Below are 14,474 nucleotides of genomic sequence, written 5' to 3' on the forward strand. Positions count from 1 at the left end.
ATGCAATATGCATTTTGCAGACAAATTCTCAACCACTGGAATGGCAATAATGCAATGCATTGTTCACTCTTCAGAAAAAGGACTTACTAATATGGGAATACAAATGTAGCACGATGACATCACTTTTTACTTTACAAACATATTGTGGTCAGAAAATCAATGTGCTCTTTTCATTACAAAATTCAGATTTACTATTTTGAAGAAAATTGAATCTCTTATTTGCTCAAGACTTTGAGCAAAACAAAACTGGTCCTTTTTTATGCAGTTAGCTAGTGTAATAGTTGCCAAAGAGGGTTGCATCTAATAGCATTTTCCTTTTTCTTCCTAGCTGAAGATGATGGATGGAAAGGACTGGAAGAAAACCTCCAGCATGTTCCCTTCTCCTCTGAACGTTACCCTGAGGATGAAATGGTGGAAAGGTCAAGGAAATTTTATGAGCTCCTCAACAAGCGAAGATCTGTCAGATTTATTAGTGATGAGCCTGTTCCAAGAGAGGTCATTGATAATGTCATTAAAACAGCAGGTACCCACAGAACAGTTTACAGGAAATGCTTGGAAACAATCATGCCATCCGAATCTATTATAATAAAACCCTTCCCCGCACATGCGCAGTTGAAATGGCATGATTCCTGCCGCCGTGATTTGTGCCTCCATGGCCATGTTCCATTTGCGGCACGTGCAGCGGCTTGCGGCATGTGTAGCGGCTTGTGGTGCATGCAGCGGTTTCAATGACGGCAAGAGCAAGGTGTCCTCGGCCTGGACGAGGCTGACAGGGTGCGGCGGGTGCTGCAAGGTATCCAGCTGCTACTTCTGCATAGGGAAGTGGAGGGGGAGAGGGAAAGGGGGCTGCTTTGGGGGAGGGGTATGCTGGGGGGCAGGCAGCAATCTTGGTTTGCTCTGGGGGGAGACAGAAGGTGGCCACGGAGAGATAGGCAGGCATGGCGCAACAGAGAGAGACAGGCAGGCAGGGGGCCATGGAGAGAGACAGGCAGAAAGAATGACAAACAGACAGGGGGCCAGAGAGACAGACAGACAACGGCCAAAGAGAGAGAGACAAAGAAAAAAAGACAGACAGACAGGGGGCCAGGTAGAGACACAGACAGAAAGAATGACAGACAGACAGGAGGCCAGAGAGACAGACAGAAAAAAAGACAGACAGACAGCGGCCAAGGAGAGAGACAGAAAGAAAGAAACAAAGACAGACAGACAGCGGCCAAGGAGAGAGACAGACAGAAAGTAAGACAGACAGATACATCTCTTCTAGCACCCGTTAATGAAACGGGCTTAAAGACTAGTTACTGCATATTGTAGTGGAGCTTTTTAAACACAGTAACCCAGTAAATGATGGCAGATAAAGACCTGTACATCCATTGTGTCCAACAAGGCATCCAGAACTATACCCGCTGCTCTTGCAGGTTGCACTCATTCATGATTGAACACTGGCATCACAATCAGGGAAGTTGGCAATTTGATATGATCTAGCATTACCACACCACTATGCCAGTAGTCTGAACAGAGGTTTAATTAACATGGCTTCAGCATAGTTACAGTACATTCATTACGATAACAATTAAACCAAAACTCCAACCATATTGCTAACAAAGAACATTTTACTCTCTAATTTCAACTTTAAGATGTCTTTCCCAGACAGACACACATAACACCCATACTCATAGCAAGGTCAAGGAAATTTATTTTTTGTGTCATAACCAAAACCCTTTTTGAAAATACATTTTAGTAGTATAATTTGAGACTGAAAGGGATAATGACATCCCATTGTGATTACACTGAACAAAAATTTTTTCCAAAAGTTTTGCTTCCTTAAAACCAATTGGTGATTATGATAGACCCCTTCAAAATAAACACAAATATAATTTCCCACTGACTGTATCATATAGGAATTTTGAACTGAAAGGTATTTGCGGTCTAGAAATGGAGATGGAAGTGTTTCCATTAGTTTATTTACCACAAAAGTCAGACTTACCAGCTTGTAGTTCCCTACTTCTTCCTTACTTCTATTTACGTGGAGAGGGATCACATCTACCCTTCTCCAGTCCTCCGTTACCATTCCTGACTCTAGAGAAGTATTGAAAAGGTCAGCCAGCAGAGCAACCAGAACTTCCCTAAGTTCCCTCAGTATCCTCAGATGTTCACCATATAGCCCCATCAATTTATCCATCTTTAGTTTATGAATACAATCCTCTGAAAATCAATCAGGGTCTACCACACCTCCAGTCCTATTTGCTTTTGTTTTCTGTGGTCCTATTCCCAGCACTTCAGCTGTGAACACAGAACATAAATATTTGTTAAGCAATTCAGTCTTATCTTTATCAGCTTCTACACATTTCTCCCCTTCACCTTTGAGTTTCACAGTGCCACTTTTTGCTCTTCCTCCTATCACTAATATATCTTTTAAAAATGTATTGTCCCCGTTTTACTATGTCTGCTATTTTTTTTTTTCTTCTATTTGCATCTTTGCTTTCCTGATTACTTGGCCAGCCTCTCAACTTTTCTAGATATTTTTACGTTTGGCCAAGGCTCTCTCTTATATTCTTGGTATGCACCAAACAGGGTTCGTTGTTCAAAGACATTCTTCAAACAACACTAGACTGGCTTTTCACATGTTAAACTTAACAAAAGCCATGGAAGATCCGGCCTTCTCTGTATCCTTGGATGCAGAGAAGGCCTTTGATCGTGTGGAATGGACCTTCATGTATCAAGCAATGGATTGGTTTGGTATAGGATCCGGATTTATACAAATGATTTAAATCTTGTATAGTTCCCCTTCTGCCAGATTATATATTAATAATACTTTTTCAGAACATTTTTGTTTGGAGAGGGGAGTTAGGCAGGGTTGTCCATTATCTTCTTTGCTGTTTGATATTGTTCTGGAACCCTTGTTGTTGGCCATTCAACAGGCAGAGGAGATACAGGGAATTCCCTATACAGGTTGGGAATATAAAATCTCTGCTTATGCAGATGATATCTTACTTCATTTGAGAAATCCTGAGTCTACCATTCCGCATTTACTGGAATTGATAGATCGATTTGGCAGATTCTCGGGATACAAAATAAACTGGAGTAAACTGGAGGTTCTTTCTCTGAATGTGCATGCCACAAAAGGATTATTTGATGCATTCCCCTTTCTTTGGAAGGAAGAGGGAATAAAGTATTTAGGCACTATGATACAAAAAACAATAGAAGACACGTTGACAGTAAATGAAAAATCTTTATTGCTGAAAGTCAAAGAAATGTGTGAGCAATGGAACCCTTTACATCTATCATGGTGGGGGAGAGTTCAAACTGTAAAAGTGATGATTCTTCCTGTAGTTTGTTATTAAATGAGCATGTTACCAGTATATTTTCAGGGGGTCATTTTATAAAAAGTTATACAGAGAAAGATGGATGAATCAAATACAGGTATTTCTTTGAGGAAAATCTGTTGAATTCTACCATAGACCTGAGACTAGGGACAAGATTCACTTTTCAACGAGATAATAATCGTAAGCGCAAAGAAAAACCAATAATGGAGCGTCTCATCAAGAAGAAACGTGACTGTCCTTGAGTTTCCCTGTCAAAGGCCAGACCTGAATCCAATAGAGATTTTGTGGCAAGAATGGAAGATTACAATCCACAGATAATCTTGAGTCAACTCAAAAGTATTTGAGCTGTTCTGCTAAGAAAATGGAACATTCACATTGTGCAAAGCCAATAGAAGCTTATCTTTTTTTTTTTCCCCCCAATTATCTTTATTAACAATTGCAAAGGAACACACAAGGTATTGAGTCAAGGGGTGTGAAAGCTTACAATAGTTTCAAGTTTTATTATGGCTTGATATACTGCTTTAATTTCCAAAGTGGTTCACATCATACAAATTTAATAGACATTTGCAATCATGACTCATTGTTTTCTTATTCATAATTCTTTTTTAAATATTTCTATAATTGCTGTTGAAAGTGTAGCATATATTGTATAGAATTAGATCAGTGAATAAACTCCTACATTAACATGTTTTGACGTGGCATGGAGGAGTTGTTTAATGGTTAGAACAGCAGACTGAGAACTAGGGAAGCCAGGATTCAAATCCCATAGCATCTCTTCCATTGCCTTAGGTACAAGAATGTGATCCTTCCAGAGGCAGAAAAATGCCTACTGTACTTGAATGTACACCACTGTGAGAGCTTTCAGATTTACAGGCAGTATATAAAAAAACAACAGAGTTTATATTCAGCAGGCTAGAAATGGCACTCTGACCTGCGTGCTCCCATTTTCTGTGCACTGTAGGTCCCCGCAGGTAGGAGTGCGCATGCGCGCTTCCACGCATCTCTCTCTCCCAAGGCGGATGTCGGCTTCGGGCGGCACGGAGGCTGTCTGCTGCGGCAGCTGGCGGCTGCAAACTGTGTCGGCTATCGGCGTCTGCAGACCGCGGCGGCTGTCGGCAGCTGCAGGCCGCGGCGGCTTGAAGCAGCTGTCAGCGGAGGGCAGACACGAGGTAAGGGATGTTTTTGGACAGGGGAAGAGACGGGGGGAGTACCTTCTCTTGTTGAAACTGGCAATTTCTATAAGGCTATGCGCTGTATTACAGCCGGAGCCTTGAAGTCGCGTCGGGTTGCCTGCTAGAAAAGTCTCCTCCGATGCAACCGGAAACAGGAAGTTGCGTCAGAGGAGACTTTTCCAGCAGGCAACGTGACGCAACTTCAAGGCTCCGGCTGTAATACAGCGCATAGCCTTATAGAAATCACCAGTTTCAACAAGAGAAGGTAAGGGAAAAGGAGGGAGGGAGATGCATGGCCGGCGAGAGAGAAGGGACTGCCGGTTTGAACGCTTATTCACCACGCGTTCATGCTCGTTCACCACGCGTTCTAATCATTCATCGCTCCACGGGGCGGTGAATGGCCTTGTCCCCAATCTCACGGTGACCTTTGTTTTTGATCACCGTTTTGGCGGGTTACCCGCAGGTAACAACCACCGTGTCATTCTCTAATTGGAACCCAAGGACAGTACCGGGTAGACTTCTAAGGTCTAAGGCTCTCCTCGAGAGGCTGAACAAATTGCGGTTCTACTCTCTCGAGGAATGTAGAGAGAGGGAAAACATGATTGAGACATTCAAGTATATCACCAGACGTATCGAGGTGGAAGAAGATATCTTACTTCCCAAGGACCCTCAGCCACAAGAGGGCATCCACTAAAACTCAGAGGAGGGAAATTTCATGGCGACATCAGAAAGTATTTCTTCACTGAAAGAGTGATTGATCATTGGAACAAGCTTCCGATACAGGTGATCGAGGTCAACAGCGTGCCAGATTTTAAGGGTAAATGGGATGCCCTCTCCCTGAGAGGGAGGAGTTAAGAATGGGTTATTTGGAGCGGAGTCTCTAGAGCAGACTTAGGGGATGGGTCTGTGGAGTGGGCAGACTTGATGGGCTGTGGCCCTTATCTGCCGTCATTTTTCTATGTTTCTATGTTTCTAAGGCCCGGAAATAACAAAGAAAAAAAGATAATTTAATCATGAAATTGTAATGCATGTATTTACAGAGCAGACTGGGTGGATCATTCAGGTCTTTATCTGCTGTCATTTACTATATTACTATCATGGTTAGACATTAGCTCTTAAACTGTTTGGTTATATTAGTTGCATTGTTCTTTCTTTATGAACCTGAAATGTACCTGTTTTTTAATTCATAACTGGATAATTTCAGTTGTCATTATGCTTTTCTCTTTGTCTCACATCAACAGGAACTGCGCCAAGTGGGGCACACACCGAACCTTGGACTTTTGTGGTTGTACAAGATCCAGAAGTAAAGCACAAGATTCGGGAGATTATTGAAGAGGAGGAAGAAATAAATTATATGAAAAGAATGGGGGAGAAGTGGGTTCATGACCTGAAAAGACTGAGGTACAAAGCTAAAAGCAAGTAGTATAAACAAGAATTCATGTTTTACCTACTTGATTATAGTTCCTTTACTGAGAAATGCATATTAGTAATTAGAAATGGGCTGATTTAGGCTTGGCTATTTGCAATTCACAAATGTAATTCAGCATCAGATTATGAAGGTTGATTTGAAACTGAATAAATATGATCAATAAAAAAAACTGTGGGAAAGAAAGGACAAGAGATGAAGAAGCACGTAATGCCCCAGATCCTATATACGGTTCCCAAAGTTGTGCACTCAATTTTGGGCTCGCTTCCAAGATGTGCATGCATATAAATTGAAAAATGAGCTCTGAACATCAATAATTAGGTGCTAATATCCTATTGTTGATGTTATTTGACACTCATTAAAAATTTATGTGTAGGCTTCTAAAAAGCGTAAACTTTTCGTTTGCCTGATGATTAACATGTCGCTTCATATATTCTCTAATTCGTTATACGAAATATACACTGCTATACTCTTTAATCAGCTGTTCGTAAAGCTTCACTTGATTGTATTTACAGTTTCTTTTATTGTAAACCGCCTAGAAGTCGCAAGATTGTTGGCGGTATATAAGAATAAAGTTATTATTATTATTATTATCACTGGATCAATTTATTTATACTGCATTTCTTAAATTTTAACTTGTGATAATTTGTGAATAAACAACTTTTTGTAAAAATACTTAGCTTTGTGGTCATATGAGGGATCGGATTATCGCCAACATGTTTCACATTCAAGACAACAAATCCCTACTGCTTTTACACCACCTAATTCGACCACTATCTTTTATCGAAGATAGTGGTCGAATTAGATGATGTAAAAGCAGTAGGGATTTGTTGTCTTGAAAAAAAACGTAACGTGAAACATGTTGGCGATAATCCGATCCCTCAAATGACCACAAAGCTAAGTATTTTTACAAAAAGTTTTTTTTTTCACAAATTATCACAAGTTTAACATTTTTTTTTTCTTTTATATATTCCGTTTTTATTGAAAAATTTTTCATAGAATTGCAGTATAAATTAATTGATCCAGTGACAAAGTGACATGTTAATCTCCAGGCAAATAAAAAGGTTAAGCCTAGGGCTCCTTTTACTAAGGTTGCGCTAGCTTTTTTAGCGCACGCAGGATATTATCTCGCACTACACCGCATGCTACGTGGCTAGAACCAGGGCAGGATTAACCAACAGGCCAAGTAGGCACGTGCCTAGGGCTCAAAATGGTCAAGGGGGCCCGATGAAGGAGGGCATCAACATTGTTTTTTCCAAACGGCGATGGGCCCCTCCAGCATCAATCGGCAATGCGGGCCCCCCCTCCCCCATGGGTAAGAAAGGCAACGGGAACTGTAATTGTGCAAGCGGTGCTGCTTGCCCAAAGCTTCCCTCTGACGCAGCTTCCTGTTTCCGCCTGGGCGCTTGGTGGGGTGGGGCGGGATGCCCAGTGTACTTTGGTGCCTAGGGGCCCTCAATGAATTAATCCTGCCCTGGCTAGAACTAATGCCAGCTCAATGCTGGCATTAGTGTCTAGCGCACGCGGCAATGTAGAGTGCACTATTCTGCGCATTAATGCCCTAACGCAGCTTTGTAAAAGGAGCCCCTGGTGTGTTGTCTCTAAGGATCTGGTGTTAGTAAAATAAGAAAAGGTTATTAATGCTGGTGTTTGAAGATACACTAACATAGAACAATATTGTTACATGGACCTTTTCTAAGAGGATTTGTGCTTAATATTCAATAGGTTTCTAAAAGGTACATCGTATAACTCCCATGGCATATATGGCAGAATTTCCTAACATTGCCCCTGAATCTACCACCCCTCAGAGGACATAATGTGAGGTTGAGGGGTGGTAGATTCATGGGCAATGTTAGGAAATTCTACTTTATGGAGAGGGTAGTGGATGCCTGGAATGCGCTCCCGAGAGAGGTGGTGGAGAGTAAAACTGTGACTGAGTTCAAAGAAGCGTGGGATGAACACAGAGGATTTAGAATCAGAAAATAATATTAAATATTGAACTAAGGCCAGTACTGGGCAGACTTGCACGGTCTGTGTCTGTATATGGCCGTTTGGTGTAGGATGGGCTGGGGAGGGCTTCAATGGCTGGGAGGGTGTAGATGGGCTGTAGTAAGTCTTAACAGAGATTTCAGCAGTTGGAACCCAAGCACAGTACCGGGTAAAGCTTTGGATTCTTGCCCAGAAATAGCTAAGAAGAAAAAATTAAAAAATTTAAATTGAATCAGGTTGGGCAGACTAGATGGACCATTCGGGTCTTTATCTGCCGTCATCTACTATGTTACTATGTTACTATGTATCTCAAAAGGTGACACGGCCATGGGCTTAGCAGGGGCATGGAATTACAGAATACTGTCTAGCCACACTAAACTTGAGCGCTGGCATTTACACCGGATTTCAGCAGGCCTACATCCAACACCCAAAAGTTAGACACAGGATTCATGCTAAATAGAGAACGGTACAGGGACAAATTTTTCCACGTCCCCGCGGGAATTCATTTTCCCGTCCCATCCCGGTGAGTTCTTTTCCTATCCCTGCCCCATTCCTGCAAGTTCCACCCTCATCTGCATAAGCCTCAAACACTTTAAAATCATAAGTGTTTGAGGCAAGTTTCAAGTTTCAAGTTTATTGGTTTTTGATATCCCGATCATAAAATAAATATCTGACCGGTTAACAATAAAAATAAATTTTTTAAAATAAGAGTAAAAACTAGTTATGGGGGTGTAGAAATATATTGGTAAAACATATTAGACATATACAGACAGACGTGACTGTGGGGTTAAAAGAAGAAGGAGGGAAAAAGTTACATAAGATAAAAAGAAATGGGATAGAGGGGAGGAATGAACATAAGGACAAGGGTGCTTGGTGTGAGTGGTATCCTCAAGAAAAATTGAAATGAGAAAAGCAAGAAGTAGGACTTTTGGTAGCAAGAAGTAGGACTTTTGGTATAAGGTAATAAGTAAGTGGTTAAAAGAGATTAGGATTTATTAAAGGCATCTTGAAATAGAAAAGTTTTAAGATTAGTTTTGAATTTGGCTAAATGGGTTTCATCCCGTAAGAATTGAGGGAGAGAGGCTTGTGCAGTTAAGGCAGAGAACAGCAGGGGGAAATTAAAGCACGTAAATAAACTTGTACATGATAATAAAACTGCTAGTGATATAGAAATGTTAAAACTATGACCAAAGAAGGGATCCAAGATGGCCGCGGATGCAAGTCGCTAAAGAAGGTCGCCGAACAGACGCCAAATTGAAGATTTCTGAGCTCCCTTTTGAGCTTTAATTTGTTCTTTAACATGCCGAAAAGAAAGGGAAAGAGCACTGGTGGGGCCTCCCTGCGCTCCGGAACACCTACCTCCGGAAATATTGAAGCGCTGTTTCGGCGATTCCAGGGCACCATGACGACGTCGGGAGATTTGCGGTTAGAGACACCTCATGCGAACGGAATAGAGGTGTCTCACCGAAGTTTTGAGACCACGTTGAGTCCCGACGTAAGACCTCCTCCTATGCACCCCCGTGCAACCAGCTCCCCAGGGGTCGAGAGCCTACCGGAAGTCGGGATGGGCTCTCCCCCGGAAGCTGCGCGGAGCAGTGTTGAGGAAGCCGTTTCAGGCTCACAAGCTCTGCAGGAGAGCCTGAATACGGACGGGGCTGCAGTAACAACTGAAACTGGACCTACTCTGGCGGAGGGAAGTGGAGGAGAGCGGTCGACTGGTGAGCAAAAACTTTTGATTACTCATTTACAATTTCCTACTATAGTTAAGCCCCAAGAAGTTACTCTAGATGCCTTGTGGGACTTGGTGGCTAATATGGTAAAAACAACTAATATTCAACAAGTGCAAGTGGAGGGGAAAATGAAAGATCAAGAAAAAGAAATTTCCTCAATAAAACAAGACATTGCTGACTCTAATATATCTTTGGATACTATCAAAAGTGAATTAAAATCTTCCAAACAGCTTCAAGAGACTTTAATTAAGGACAATGTAAATTTGAGAAGGAAGATTGAGTCATTTGAAAATTTTTCAAGAGCCAATAATATCAGATTGATTAATTTTCCACGAATTACAACCATCACTCCGCGTGAGATGTTAAAACGATACCTGACGGAAATATTAGATGTTCCTGAGGGTTCATTACCTCCATTTATACAGGTGTACTATCTTCCCAAGAAAAATCAAATTCAGCAACAGGAAGAAAGCCAAGGACCAATGGATATATCGGCATTATTGGAATTATCAGATAGAGAAATGGCTACTCCTGCAACATTAGTGGCAACTTTAGCTCTAACAATGGACAAAAATTGGATTTTGAGACTTTTCTTTAAAAATAGAGCGAAAGAATTTATGGGACTTAAAATACAAATGTTTCCAGACTTAGCTAGGGACACACAAAGGCGAAGAAAAGAGTTTCTTATGTTAAAACCGGGAATTATAGCTCTTGGAGCAACATTTTTCCTACGATATCCTTGTAAATGCGTTATGCAATATAATTCTCAAAAATATGTTTTCTTTGAGCCTTACCAGCTGACATCCTTCCTATCTCTTTCTCGGCTCGAGAAGGAAAAGAAAGAAGGAGTATAGAAAATTAGATGTCCTCACTAGCTGACTAGCATTATTTTCCTTAATAATAATTTCTTGTTTCTCTCCGTTCATAATAACATTTTGGATCCTATGTGGACTTGAGCTGAATTAAGTTTAATTAAGTATCTTTGAATTTATAGTATTATTGTGATTTGTTTTTTTTTTCTTGACTTAACAGCTTTCTGTACAAGTTAATCTTGAATTGTATTTTTGAAAATCGAATAAAGAAATAATAAAAAAAAAAAACTATGACCAAATATATCTTAAGAGCCGAATTAAACCAAAAGCTTAAAATAAATTCTAAGAAAACCATGATGAAGTGGTCATAAATGAATAATCAGTGGGTTATAAATGACAGCATGATGATTTTGAAAAGGAACAAAATAATAATATGTTACACTTCTAATAATAATAAACAATGCTTACACCAATACATGGAATTAAAATTCTACATTAAAAAAACTTTCTAGAAAAGAATAATGACTAAAATTGACTAATATACTAAAATATCCCAAGGGTTCAAATAAGTTTGACAGAAACCATTGAAAATTGATGAGAAAAAAAATCTGTAAATTCTAAACAACATCATGATAAATACAAAAAAAAAAAAATGTAAACTATGTCTATACTTCTTACGGAGATACAGAACAATGCTACCTTTTTTGGTATGTATTCCTTTATTTAAATTATCTCACTTTGCCCCTTTTGCATTTCTTCATCTCCATCACTCTACCCCCTTTTTACGGTTAGGTCACATGTTATTTTATACACAGATTACCTGGTTCTCCTTTCACTTTTAATTATTAGTTTCCCGCCTTGGTTGTGACATTTCACCATATAGATTAGTCACACAGTTCACAGTTATAATTAGCATTTACCACATTTTTTCACTAAGGTCTCGTTCACTCAGATTCTCATTTTTACCACACTTTATTCACTGATTTCAAACATTACTTATTATCTCATACCCACATTCACATTTTCTAGGACCCCTGAAGAAATCATAGTAGTCGCAACACGGACCATGTCGGGTCCACACCACCTCATGCCATGTGGATTTTGTTAATTGAATGTATCACTGCATCACTGATTGAATCACCATTGGTTGAATAAATGACTGTATCAGGACCATCCTTTCCACAGTACTTTTTTTGCTTCTAACTTTAGGTGCATCATATTTATGTCAGGGTTTTCTTGGCCTAAATGTGTGCATCTAGGTTAGGTGCCAACTAGCACCTAAGTCCAAAACCTGAAAAACACACTCACAATCTGGCCCCTAACCGTGCCTACTTTGTTATATGCGCCTGGGACTAGACGCCAACCAAGTTAGGCACCTAACATTCAATTAAGTGCAATTTGGGTCAATTATGAGGTACTAATTGTCATTTTCAGCACCAATTAAGTCTATTAAACAATTAGGTTAGACAATTAGGTGCTTAACATTATGTGTATTATAAAGAATGTGCCTGGAATGCGCTCCCGAGAGAGGTGGTGGAGAAGAAAACAGTGACGGAGTTCACAAAAGTGTGGAATGAACACAGAGGATCTAAAATCAGAAAATAAGAAAATCAGAAAATAAGAGTAAATATTGAAGAACTAAGGCCAGTACTGGGCAGACTTGCACGGTCTGTGTCTGTATATGGCTGTTTGGGGGAGGATGGGCTGGGGAGGGCCTCAATGGCTGGGAGGGTGTAGATGGACTGGAGTGAGCTTTGACGGAGCCTTCAGTAGTTGGAACCTAAGAACAGTACCAGGCAGAGCTTTAGATCCATGCTCAGAAATAGCTACTGAGAAGAATTAGAAAAAAAAACCCAACAAATTTTTAGATTGAATCAGGTTGGGCAGACTAGATGGACCATTCGGGTCGTTATCTGCCATCATCTACTATGTTACAATGTACCTGACACTATACTGTATATAGTATGTGCTCAGGTATTTTATAAAATACACCTCTGCCGGTACTCTACTCAAAACCACTGATATGTGTACATTCAGATTGCTTAAAAGTAGGTGCCAGGAAAAACTTTATAAAATTACCTCCCCCCCCCCCAGTATGTACAATTCTATCTATATCAATGCATGTACCTCTATGATTAAGTCACCTATATCTCCAGGATTCTGATTGATCCTGTTGTTTGTATTTGATCTGACTTTCTGCTGTACCACAAGAGAAAAAGAAACTCATAGGAGCTTCAGCAGCACAATGAGCATAAGTACAGGGCAGATTTCTCTCAAAACATCCACAGAAATATACATTTCATTTCATTTCAATTTATTTATTTTTTTTGTTTTAATCTTTATTAATTTTCAAAACTAATACAAAGTGCCATGAAGTATACAGCCATTAATAATCAACATAAGCACTTAAATTCCATCAATAACATTACAGAAGAGAAATATCCCCCCCTTCCATCCAACAATTCAATCAAGAAATAAACCAAAAAGATATCCCCCACCCACCCACCCCGTCCTGGATATATACAAAAATAAACAGTAAATTAAATAAAGACAATTATGTTGAATTAACAAAAGATGTCAACGGCCCCAACACCACTTTGCTATTCCCCCACATATCCGCATTCATCTTTTCATATTTATAGCCTAAACATAAATTGGCCCACCAAAATGAAAAATTGAGGCGGTCACAATTTTGCCAATTGCGTTGTTATCATTTGCATCGCTATCCCTGTCATAATAAGGAAAAGCCTACATTTGTACCGATCCATCGGAGGCTTGATATGTAGCAAAGTTCCACATATAGTTGCCTCATACGTCAAAAGAATTGTTGAATCCAATATGAGGTTAATTTTTCCCCATATTGACTTCCAGAAGCTGAGTATCAAATGACAATAGAACAACAGATGATCCAGTGTCCCTAGGTCCAGATGACAGTGCCAGCATCTATTAGATTTAGAACTGTCTAACTTGTGTAACCTAACAGGGGTTCAAAAAGATCTATGTAACAGAAAAAAACCATGTCTGTCTCATAGATGCTGATCCTGTACATTTCATCCTCCAATTCCAAATTCGTGGCCACTGAGATGCAGAAATGTACTGCTATATCTCAATGCTCCAAATATCTTTAAGACCATTTTTTGGTTTCTTATTCAAGAATTCAGAAAATAATTTATACCATCGGGCAAATCTGTCTGGAAGCATAGGACCTGCAAGGTATAATGATTTTTGAGATTCTGCCAATCAGGGAACCTACTCAAAATGGCCTGCTTCAACTGCAACCACCTATAATTATGAGAATTTGAAATACCGAATGATTGTTGCAGTCGTGAAAAATCCAGTAGTTTCCCATTAGATATATCATCATCTAATGTGCGAATGCCTGCCTGCATCCAATGCTTCCAGAAGATTCCAGACCAGCCTATTTGAATCTTGGAGTTTAACCATAGGAATTGATAAGTAGATTTCTCTATTGGAATATCTGTTAATTTATTAATAAATTTCAAAGTTTTCCAAGTATCAGATAAAATACAATTGTCCCTTAACATACCTAGTTAACATGATACTCAACACATGAAACAGTCGTAATGGGGACATCAATTGTCACTCTAAATATAACCAATCCGGGAGATGATCCATGAGCTCGGGAAGGATCCAATATATACCCTGATGCAGTATATAGGCCTGATGATACCTATAAAAATCGGGAAAATTTACCCCTCCCTCCGCAATTGGCTTTTGTAAAGATACTAAAGCAATTCGAGCTGCTTTACCCAGCCAAATAAATTTTGTAAGTATACTATTTATTTTTTTGTAAAAGGACCCCTGAAAAAACACTGGCAACATACCCATTTGGTAGCAAACCACAGGCAAAATCATCATCTTAACCGTTTGCACTCTCCCCCACCAAGACAGATGTAATGGGTTCCATTGCTCACACATTCATTTCAAATTTAAAACCGACGCAAAGATTGGATCAGTTTCGCAAACTTTTTTTTTTTTTTGTTTTCATCAATCTCAGTAGC

The 14,474-nt window shown here is 39.8% G+C and overlaps 1 protein-coding gene across 1 annotated transcript in view; it reads left to right on the top strand.

Moving 5' to 3' along the window:
* The window catches only part of IYD (iodotyrosine deiodinase), a 52,148-nt gene that overhangs the window by 21,501 nt on the left and 16,173 nt on the right, over positions 1-14,474 (top strand). The window contains exons 2-3 of the mRNA XM_033939088.1: positions 329-523; positions 5,737-5,896. Coding sequence (XP_033794979.1) covers positions 329-523; positions 5,737-5,896 — 355 coding nt within the window. The remainder of the gene's footprint in view (positions 1-328; positions 524-5,736; positions 5,897-14,474) is intronic.

This window comes from Geotrypetes seraphini, chromosome 3, assembly GCF_902459505.1.
Source record: "Geotrypetes seraphini chromosome 3, aGeoSer1.1, whole genome shotgun sequence".
Lineage (NCBI taxonomy): Eukaryota > Metazoa > Chordata > Amphibia > Gymnophiona > Dermophiidae > Geotrypetes > Geotrypetes seraphini.